Here is an 11,595-nt window from a genome sequence, read left to right on the forward strand (position 1 = left end):
GCAGGATTGTGATCTCTGCAAGTCAACTGTTTGTTTTGCTTTTAGGGTAGCCAGGGGTGCCTGAGGAATGTTACACACACTACCCAGGGGAGCGGGCAGAGAGGGGGTGCAAGGTGCCAGATTTTGCTTTGTCCTCAGCCAGCCTCCTGCTCTCTCATCATTCCCCCGTGGACAATTTTGCCCCTCCCTTAAATCTTTAAGGTAGTTGAAAGTGGAAGGTCTCATCTTCTGTAACTTCATCCTGCTGAATAGGGGTGTAGAACTGTCCCTATGTACTTGGATCAACATTGATCAGTTGAGGAATGTGTAGGGGTTACAGAAGACAGAGCTGAATCCAGGGCTGACAGTGAAGAAGTGTCTCTGTGCGTGGTAAGGATCATCGTGAAGTCATTGCAGCAATGGAGTTTTGGCACCAAGTAGAGAAACACTGAACAAGGCAACACATTAAGATTAATAAGGCTGTAAGAATGAGAAGCCTGAAAAGATTTTTAATTGTTGGCTATAGTCCTCCCTTAAACCAGGAATTTAACCAATCACTGAGAGGGAGAGAAAGATCTTGTACAGCTTTAATCTGGGTATTCATATCTTTTCTTAGTTATGTGACATTTTTGTGATAGTCTGGGATGTACACGCAACCTTCCGCTTTGATAATTGTTCATGTGCCAACCTGTGCTGCTCTCAGGACATCTAAGGCCATCCTATTCTGTAGGACTGCCTTGTGTATCTGTGAGACTTTGGTATTAAATAGGGAGATGCTATTTAGTGAATCACTGAGTGCCTTTGTAGTATATTTATTAAGGGCTACTACATGCCAAATGACACCCTCTAGTCCCACAGATGGAGCAAAAAAGGATGTTAAGTGACCGCACCATTTAAAAACAGATTGTGTCCATCTTTGCTTTAAATGGGGGAGATTAGCTGGAGTGGTGATGGTTTTAGTAATGCGCCCATGAATCCAGGCAAATCCTAAAGTACAGCGACCTATCCACCCTGGAGGAAGGCAGGGCCACAGGTTAGTTCCACAGATCCAGTGGGTTCCGTTTGGAGCTGGCCATCTAATGCCAGGTCGCCTTACCCAATCAGTAGCAAACCAGTCAGTAGCCTGGAGTACTATCATTTGGGAACACATTTCTAGTGATAGCCATCCTACATGTCGTGTGTCATTTGCCCAAGTATTATACGTATGATTTATTTGTTCCCAGCATAAAACTGCCTTTCAAGTGAGATGTCCAATAGTGGGTGAGAGCCACAAATATGTATCCCAGATTTGATATATGCCATCCTCAGTATAGCGATAAGGAGGGTTTTGTAACTTGGGCCCTAGTTGGTGGGTATTGATTTGTGGGCTTGTAAGGTCAATTAGGATTTTAATAGTTTGAGAATATGAAAAAGTTTGGTTATGTCCTGGTGAATTCCATGTTTTACTGATAATGGGCCAGGAAGAAACATCTTGATTAATGATAGATTTATCCTGGTACATATAGTCTCCATCTATTATATCTGAAATATAATTTTGCAGAGAATGCCAATCAGTGCCCTGTAAAGGGGAAACCCACGAGGGTAATCCAGATGTACCTGAAATAGGCAAAATCCTACATATCCAACAATCTGATTTTATAGTTCAGCATCATGCTGTGCTCACTGTAGAAAGGAACTGTCAGCTAAGATAGGTGAAAGGAAGATGAAGAGGATATATAACAGCGGCACCTGAGTGGCTCAGTGGGTTAGGGCCTCTGCCATTGGCTGGGGTCTTGATCCCAGGGTCCTGGGATGGAGCCCCACGTCAGGCTCTCTGCACAGTGGGGAGCCTGCTTCCTAAGTCTCTCTCTGCCTGCCTCTCTGCCTACTTGTGATCTCTGTCTGTCAAATAAAAGGAAAAAAATTGTTAAAAAAAAGAATATATACAACCTTCATTTTTGATTGAAGAGAAGTTTGAGGTCTTCTATGGGCTCAGAGGAGTAAGAAGTCATGTTAGTTTGTTCACTGGGTTCCTGTGAAGGAAGTACAAGTTTTATTCTAGATATATGGACCCATGAAGAGTGTCCTTCTAGTGTTACCGCAGTGGGGGAGTACATAGTATGACCCAATATGGACCTTTCCATATTGGATATAGGTTTTCTGTTGTATCTGACTTCCAATTTTTTAAATAAACCATCTTTCCAGGATTTACATGGGGTGGGTTTTCAGTTATAGTTAAATCAGGTTTGGGGAGTATACGATTAGCATACTCATTGAGTACCTTATGAATTAAACCAGCTTCCAGTGAATAATTTACTAAGGCATTATAATCTTCATCTAATAACAGATCTACAGAAAGAAATGGTTTCCCATATAATAACTCGAAAGCCTGAGTCTTAGAGATTGTTCTGGAACAGTTCTCATCCTGAGAAGTCCTACTGGTAGGAGAGTAACCCAATTTTCCTGGGTTTCTAGACTAAGTTTAGTAAGATGACATTTTATTTATTTATTTTTTAAGATTTTATTTATTTATCAGAGAGAGAGAGGGAGAGAGCGAGCACAGGCAGACAGAATGGCAGACAGAGGCAGAGGGAGAAGCAGGCTCCCTGCTGAGCAAGGAGCCCGATGTGGGACTCGATCCCAGGACACCGGGATCATGACCTGAGCCGAAGGCAGCTGCTTAACCAACTGAGCCACCCAGGCGTCCCGTAAGATGACATTTTAAAGTATGATTAGTTTTTTCTACTTTTCCAGAGGCTTGTGGATGCCAGGCTGAATGTAAGAAATATTTAATTTTTTTATTAATTAATTTATTTTCAGAAAAACAGTATTCATTATTTTTTCACCACACCCAGTGCTCCATGCAATCCGTGCCCTCTATAATACCCACCACCTGGTACCCCAAGAAATATTTAATTTTTAAGGCTTGGGCTATTTGTTGAGTTATTTGAGCAGTGAAAGAAGGACCACTGTCACTTTGAAGAGATGGAGGAAGGCCAAATCTAGGGATAATTTCTCACAACAAAATCTTAGTTACTTCTATGGCTCATTCAGTTTTACATGGAAAGACCTCGACCTGTCCGGTGAAAGTATCAACAAATACTAATAGATACTTACAGCCTTTGCAAGGTGGCATTTTTGTGAAATCAAGTTGCCAGTCCTCTCCTGGATATAACACCTTTGGACTGGTTTTAAGAGAGGGGGAGGGCAAGCTGCACCTTCCGGATTTACTTGGGGACAGATGATACAGGATTGGCAAACCCGTTTTATTGTGGCTGTCAAATTTACTCCATCAAATAAATAAATAAACAAATATATTTTAAGATTTTATTTCTTTATTTGCCTGAGATCACAAGTAGTCAGAGGGGCAGGCAGAGAGATAGAGAGAGGGAAGTAGGCTCCCTGCTGAGCAGAGAGCCCGACGTGAGGCTCCATCCCAGGACCTTGGGATCATGACCCGAGCCGAAGGCAGAGGCTTTAACCCACTGAGACACCCAGGCGCCCCCATCAAATATATTTTTAATTAAATGTTTTAAAGTGTCTTTGCCCAAATGAGTAGCCAGGTGCAAGCCCTGTATTATTTTCCATTGACTGTTTTTAGGCATAAAAATTTTCCCCTCATTGTTAACAAGCCAGTCTTGTGTATTTTTAGCATATCCTCGCTCTTGAGCAATATGAGTTTCTTGGTCTGAATAGACTGGAGTTATGGACTCCATTGGAGTTAAGACTGGTATAAGGCTTAATATCTGCTTACCTTTTGCTGCTTCTTTAGCTGTGTGGTCTGCTAAATTGTTTCCTTTAGATTCCAAGGTCCTATCCTTTTGATGCCCTTTGATGTGAATCACTGCCACCTCCTTGGGCAGGTGTACAGCCTCAAGAAGGGTTATTATATCAGGCCCATGTTTGATTGGGGAGTTACGGCTTGATAGCAATCCCCTTTCCTTCCAAATAGCTCCATGGGCACGTAGTACCAGGAAGGCATATTTGCAGTCAGTATAGATGTTAATTCTTAGGCCTTTTGCCAGTTGAAGAGCACGAGTAAGTGCTATTATTTCGATTTTTTGGCAGAAGTATTTATTGGAAGGGGTTTTGCCTCAATTGTTTTAATCAAGCTAACTATAGCATATCCAGCCCATTTTTCTCCCTTATCCATGAAGCTGCTGCCATCAGTAAACCAGTTATTATCCACATTTTCAACAGGGGAGTCCTTTAAATCTGGCCTGCTAGAATAGACAAGATCAATGATCTCTGAGCAGTTATGTTCTATGGAGGTAGGATGGTCAGGTCCAGGCGTCAGATACCCTGGGTTTAAAGTTTGACAGGTTTTAAGTATTACTTCAGGTGTATCTAAAAGCATAGCCTGGTATTTAGTAAGGTGGCCTTCCATCATCCATTGGTGGCCCCTGGTTTCTAAGACACTCTGGACCTGATGCGGAGTCACCACTGTCAGGGACTGTCCCATTGTCAGCTTGGAGGCTTCTTTTACTAGGAGGGCTGTGGCAACCACGGCTTGAAGACAAGCTGGCCACCCTTGGGCTTTGTTGTCAAGTGACTTTGAAAAATAGCCCATCGGCCTTTTTTCATTCCCTAATTTTTGGGTGAAAGCTCCCAAGGCGTGGCTTTGCTTTTCTGTCACATATAGAGTAAAAGGTTTTTCCAAATTTGGTAATGCCAAAGCTGGAGCTGACCTAAGTTTAGTTTTTAATGTTTGAAAGGCTGTCTTCTGAGCTTTAGTCCAGAACAAAGGTTCCTCATTGGGGTCTTTAATTGAGTTATATAATGGTTTGGCCAAGAGTCCAAACCCAGGAATCCACAGGTGGCAAAAACCTGCCATACCTAGAAAACTGCGTAGTCGTTTTTTTGTAGTTGGAGGCTTGAGATCTAGTATGGCCTTTTTTCTATCAGTAGATAGAATACGGTGACCAGGTGTTAGTTCGTATCCTAAATGTGTACCTTTTGTTGAGATATTTGTGCCATTTTAGGGGATACACGATACCCTCTATCTGCCAAGAAATTAAGTTACAGAATTTTCATCAGATGTCTCCTTTGTGGGACTACAGATTAAAATGTCATCTACGTATTGAATTATTGTCCCCTTAGATAAGGACACATCATGGAGATCTTTGCTAAGTACAGCTCCAAATAGATGAGGACTCTTTTTAAATCCTCGTGGTAAGACTGTCCAGGTTAACTGAGCAGCCTGTGAGCTTGATGAAGTCCACTCAAAAGCAAATAGTGACTGCATTTCCTTACTTAATAGGATGCAAAAAAAGGCATCTTTTAAGTCGAGTACTGTAAACCAGTTGGCGTCACCAGGGACGTGGGTGAGAATAGTGTACGGATTTGACACTATGGAATGAATAGGCAATACTGCCTCATAGCTCTGAAATCTTGTACCATTTGATATTCTCCATTTTGCTTTTTTACTGGTAAAATTGGGGTGTTATAAGGAGATTGACAAGGCTTTAATATACCATGTCTTAGAAACTTATCAATAAGTGGTTGTAACCCAGCTTTGGCCTCAGGTTTTAGAGGATATTGTTTCTTATGAGGTATATTGGTTGGGCCCCTTAAGGTCACCTTAATGGGTTGGGCTGTAAGAGCCCATCCTGGGATATCACAATTCCAGACTTGTGGGTTTACTTCCTTCCAGATGTTGGAAGGGATAGTAAGGTATGGATCAAGCTCTCCAGACGTTAAAGAGAACAAGCCATCCGCCTCTACAGCAAGAGCAAATTGGCTATGCAGTTTATACATTAAGTCTCATCCGAGTAATGGGGTGGGACAAGACAGGACTAGAAAAGCATGAGTTACCAAGTGACTCTTATATTTACAGGTTAAAGGCATTGTTTGATGGCATGTTTGACGGCATGTTCCCCTTCTATGCTGACAATTTTAAGGTTAGAAAGACAAACAGGGCCGGAGTGCTGAGTAAGGACAGAGTAAGTGGCTCCAGTATCAATAAGAAAATTGATAAACTTACCTCCCACATCCAGGGTAACCTGGGGCTCAGTCATCTTGATGACAAAGGGAGCCGGACCAGCCTCAGGGCCCCGTCATGCCAGTTCTTCCCACATTGACTCTTGGGTGGGGAAGTGAGCTCCTATCTCTCTCTCTCTCTGGAGATGAGGACAGTCTCTCTTCCAATGTCCCGTTTCTTTACAGACAGGACATGGTCCTGGTGCAGAGTGCTTGTTCAGACATTTTTTGCTCTAGTGTCCGATCTGGCCACACGTATAGTACGGGGACTTACCTAGTTCTTTTCCCGCTGCCGGCCCCTTCTTTTGCCCCCGGTTGGTCTGGTCCTGTGGGGAAACCACAATAGCGGCAGCCATTACTTGAGCCTGTATCTTACCCTGCAATTTAGTCCTCTGGTCCTTTTCTTGCCTTAAGGCCATATCTCTATTGTTAAAGACCTCAGTCGCTACCTCTAATAGGTGCTGGATGGGAGTTGGAGGACCTAAAGCCATCTTAGTTCATTTTCAGCAGATGTCAGGTGCCGATTGGCTTATAAAATACATATTTAGTATGGTTATTCCCTCAGGTGAGGCTGGGTCCAGATTCGTGTATTTACAGATAGCCTCTACCAATTGCCCCTGAAATTAGGGCTGGATTTTTATCAGTTCCTTGTGTAACTTCCTGAAGTTTGTCAACGTTTACAGGTTTAGAAAATCCTTTTTTCATTCCTTCTATCAAACAAGGGATCATATGGTCCCGTTTTTCTCTCCCTGAACTATCCTCCTGATAGTTCCAGTGTGGCTCAGTCTTAGAGACAGCAGTACCCCAACTGGGTAATGATCTCTGTCTCTCATTGCTAGCTCATCAGCGAACTCCTGTACTTCCTCCCAGATTCGTCTCTTTTCCTCAGGGGTGCAACAATGAGTTAACATGATATATATATATATATACTTCCAGGTCAAATCGAACATAATAGATACTTCTTGAAAGCCATCAATAAATTAAGAGGGATTTTCACAATATTGTATTAATCGTTGTTTTATCTGAGCCAGGTCTGCCATGGAGAATGGGACATGGACTCTAATTGTGCCTGTTTCTCCATTAGCAACTTCCCCAAGAGGATGCATCCCATACTTAGATGGAGCTCCTGGTAAATAGTGAGTCCCGCTTGTGGTATTTCTGGCGGGGCTGGGGGCGGAGGGTTCTCGGGGTTTATCAGGAGGAGGGATAGCATCAGAGCCAGTGTCCTCTTTTTGGAGACTGTCTGGCAGTTCCTTCAACATCCCGGGTTTGTTGAGAGGAGTTGGCCTGTTTAGACAGGGTGACAGTCATCACCCAATATATCCTGAGGGGAGAGGGTCCTGTTAACCTGGCTGAGGGTTAGACACATTCTACAAGAGGCCCGCAGGTTCAGATCCTGATTTAGGGTCATACAGGCTTGGACTATTTGCCCTTTTCCCTGCAGAAGAGGTCTAACTGATAGATTGATCTGAAATTTAGCATCCCATTTACAGGCCACTTTTCTCCGTCTCCTAAGGAGTACTGAGGCCATTCAGTGTTAACAGAAGAAAATTATCTTTTTCTTTCTTAAAACTTGCAGTTTGAATTTATTCCAGTGGGTTTGGAGGCATCCCAAGGAAGAGTCCTTGGGCACAGAAGAGGAGGATCCCATGTTCCTAAAAAGTAAATAAGGTCCCTTACCAAAATACCCCTGACTCCTGGGTGGCATCCCACACAGGGTATGTCAGAGGTTCCAGGTGTCAAAAGCGACCAGAGGCGTCCCTCAACAAAAATAGTTATTGATCACCATTCTACCTTCCCTTGAAGGCATTCCTGCTGTTAAAGGCCCTGCAGGGGTGCCGGCGTCCCTTCTGTTTCCCATCGCATCCTAGGCTGCAGATGGGTGCCTGGTGAATGGACTAGGATACTGCACTGTCCTACACTCTAAAGGTTGTGTTACTGCCCTGTCATTTTTTAAACCATGGGAGTACTAGAAACGTTTGGCAAAGAGAAGTTACTCAATTTCGTAGTTTACAGTAGTTTGTAGAAGACACTGAAAAGAAACAGTAAAGACTGAAATCCATCATGGTCTATGTGACATTCCAACACCTGTGGTCCTTGCAGTCACTTCCCCAGGAAACGGTCCCCGGTTGCGTTTTAATTCAATTGGGTACTGGTTTCGGCCGGCTCCCAGTGGAGGTCCTGTGGCCAGAAGTGGCTAGACTAGGGATGTGGAGGGGATCACATTAGATAAATCAGGGGGAAACGTCACACGGGAGTCTTAAGATTGGCAGCCATCCTAGTGACTTAGGTGGCTGTCTTGTGCCCAAGAGAGACAACTTTATCTAAGAACAGGAATAAAGAGAGGCCATCAAGTTTCTGGGTCTTATTACCTTTCTGGCCAGGGTACTAACTTACAGCCAAATGTCAGATGCTCTCCTCCCCATAGAGTAGCCATGTGATAGAGGATTACAGCCTGAGCAATTGACATGCAAGTGTTCCAATAAGACCATACTCCTTGAAAAGCCCCTGAAATGAGACTAAAGGAAGAAGAAAGTACTCACCAATTTTTCTCCGAAGCTCAGAGTCCAAATGTAAAGACTCACAGTTCCTTCGTGGTCACCAAATGAAGTTCTAGAACCTAGGTGAGGTTTGGTGGGGTGAGGTCCAGATTTGATGGCTAAGAAAGAATTCTTAAGACATCTCTGGTGCAAAAAGGTGGTTTATTAGAGCAAAAGGACAGGACCTGTGGGCACACAGAGATGCTGCCGCGGTATCCTGAGGAGTGGCTGATTATATACACAGGAGTTGGATAGGTGAAGACAAAGGGGATGATGTTGGTCTCTAAGAAATTTTGGAAATAAGGACTCCAGGGCCCTGGGGGGCTAGCTATTGTTGGGAGAAAGGTTATTTACTACTAGTAAAAAATCTTCTGGTGAGACCCTTTAGATGTATATCTGTGGGTCATATGCTTGGGAATGATTGCTGACACTATCTTGGAGGTTTAGAGATTACGTTTCACATTTCTCCTATCAAGTGTCCTTGTTAGTGAGATTCAGGTTTAGAAGAAATTTAACTTTATTTACATTTCCTTATACCTCAGCCTCCTTCAGTTTTTATGGAGGGGAGGGCGACTTTAGGGCTCTAGGAACTGAGTTTTTGTCTCTGGAAATTGGGCTATTGATAAGATAGCTTCTTTGTTGTAAATCTCTAGGACATTTGTAGAGGAAGGGAGACTCCTGTCTTGCAGGATTGTGATCTCTGCAAGTCAACTGTTTGTTTTGCTTTTAGGGCAGCCAGGGGTGCCTGAGGAAAGTTACACATACTACAGAGGGGAGCGGGCGGAGGGGGTGCAAGGTGCCAGATTTTGCTTTGTCCTCAGCCAGCCTCCTGCTCCCTCATCACTGCCACGCAGTTTTCCACACTGCATGTTCTTTTTACCCTCCTATCGGCGATGTAGGAGAATTCTAATTCTCAGCATTCTCAGGAAAATTGGATGTTATCCTTTTTCTTTATTTTAGCCATTCCAGAAAACACTGAGTGCTTTCTCAGTGTAAAGTAGGCAGTGTTCTTACAGCAGTTGTCTTAGTGACTGAAATGAAAATCACTTGGAAAGCATCAGGTTGAACAAAGAAAAAAGTAATTAATGCTTCAGTGAGACTCCCATTTCCAATAAGTAACCTTTCTCTTCCCCACAGACCTCCTCAACTCACTTCCTCAGCCCTATGTTTCAGGAACGTGGTTCCACCCTGACAGCATGATGAACACGGCTGGGAGCACAGACACAATTCCTCTGGGAACCGGCCATCGTGCAGCATCTCCCAGCAAACGCTTGGCCCCTTCCTCTGGGTGGGCTGCAGGTTTGAAGGCCACAACCTCCTGAGGCCTCCTTGACTGGCAAAACAATGAAACTCCAGCTGCCTTGGATCCCCAGCTTTGTCTACACGTTCTGTTCTGGGTGTGAAGCATGGAGGTCAGTTCACACAACAGAATCAATGTGAGGAGAGGAAGGTTTGTTTTTCCTGCACTGTTCTTAATGATGTCAGTTTCATAAGTGAAAACAATTAAATTCTCAAGGGGACAAGAAAGATACCAGGCTCAAAGAGAAGGTAAGTGTTCTGTGTCACCATGACTTAAGGAGGAGGAGGAGGTAGGATTTAGAATTTCTAAGAGGGGATTATATTCAGAGGAGAAAGGAAAGACTAAATATTTGTTATAGAATAGTTTGTCCCTCTGGGTAGTCAACTTTTTTTTCTTTTCTTTTCGAAATTTATTTTTTCAGTGTTCCAAGATTCATTGTTTATGCACCACACCCTGTGCTCCATGTAATCCATGCCTTCCTTAATACCCAACACCAGGCTCACCCAACCCTCAACCCCCTCCCCTCCATAACCCTCAATTTGTTTCTCAGAGTCTATAGTCTTTCATGCTTCATCTCCCCTTCTGATTACCCCCCCAACTCACTTCTCCTCTACATCACTGAATGGCCTCCGTCTTATTCCTTATGCTCCACAAATAAGTGAAATCGTATGATCATTGACTCTCTCTGGTTGACTTAGTTCACTCAGCATAATCTCCTCCAGTCCTGACCATGTTCATGCAAAAGTTGGGTATTCTTCCTTTCTGATGGAGGCATAATACTCCATTGTATATATGGACCACATCCTCTTTATCTATTCGTGTGTTGAAGGGCATCTTGGCTCTTTGTGCATTTTGGTGACTGTGGCCATGGCTGCTATGAACATTGGGGTCCAGACAGCCCTTCTTTTCACTATATCTGTATCTTTGGGGTTAAAAACCCAAGAGTGCAATTGCAGGCAGGGTCATAAGGAAGCTCTATTTTTAATTTCTCAAGGAATCTCCACAGTTTTCCAACGTGGCTGCACCAACATGCATTCCCTCCAACAGTGTAAGAGGATTCCCCTTTCTCCACATCCTCTCCAACACATGGTATTTCCTGTCTTGTTAATTTTGGCCATTCTAACTGGTGTAAGGAGGTATCCCAAAGTGGTTTTGATTTGAATCTCCTTGATGCTTAATGATGGTCAACATTTTTTCATGTGTCTGTTCCAGGTAGGCAAGTCTTTTTGTCTTTTTGTTTATTTTTAAGATTTTGTTTATTTATTTGACACAGAGAGAGAGAGAGAGATCACAAGTATGCAGAGCAGCAGGCACAGCAGGCAGAGAGAGGGGGAAGCAGGCTCCCTGCTGAGCAGAAAGCCCCATGATGAGTTTGATCTCAGGACTCTGGGATCATGACCTGAGCCAAAGGCAGAGGCTTTAACCTACCGAGCCACCCAGGTGACCCTAGGCAACTCTATCTGATATCAACTGCTGGGGTGTCCAGGAGTCTCCCAGGGGTAGGGTTTCAGGGTCCTGGGATCGAGCCCCATGTCAGGCTCTCTGCCCTGTCCTTTCCTGTCTCTTCTCACTCTGCCTACTAGTGATCTCTCTCTCTCTGTCAAATTTATAAATAAAATCTCTAAGAAATCTATTTTATTGAAAGAACGAGAGAGGCACATGTGGCGCTGGGTGGTGATGGGCAGAGAAGAGAGAGAAACCAACTCACCATTGAGCAGGAAGCCCGATGCAGGGCTTATGACCTGAGCCTAAGGCAGACACTTAATAACTGAGCTACCCAGACACACCTAGGAAGGACTACACTCATGATGGCACTGA

The 11,595-nt window shown here is 43.8% G+C and overlaps 1 protein-coding gene across 1 annotated transcript in view; it reads right to left on the reverse strand.

Moving 5' to 3' along the window:
* Positions 1-6,428, reverse strand: part of LOC132005815 (zinc finger protein 708-like) — a 103,037-nt gene extending 96,609 nt beyond the window's left edge. Inside the window, exon 1 of the mRNA XM_059383339.1 lies at positions 6,212-6,428. Coding sequence (XP_059239322.1) covers positions 6,212-6,428 — 217 coding nt within the window. The remainder of the gene's footprint in view (positions 1-6,211) is intronic.
* Between the last annotated feature and the right edge of the window lie 5,167 nt (positions 6,429-11,595).

This window comes from Mustela nigripes, chromosome 17, assembly GCF_022355385.1.
Source record: "Mustela nigripes isolate SB6536 chromosome 17, MUSNIG.SB6536, whole genome shotgun sequence".
Lineage (NCBI taxonomy): Eukaryota > Metazoa > Chordata > Mammalia > Carnivora > Mustelidae > Mustela > Mustela nigripes.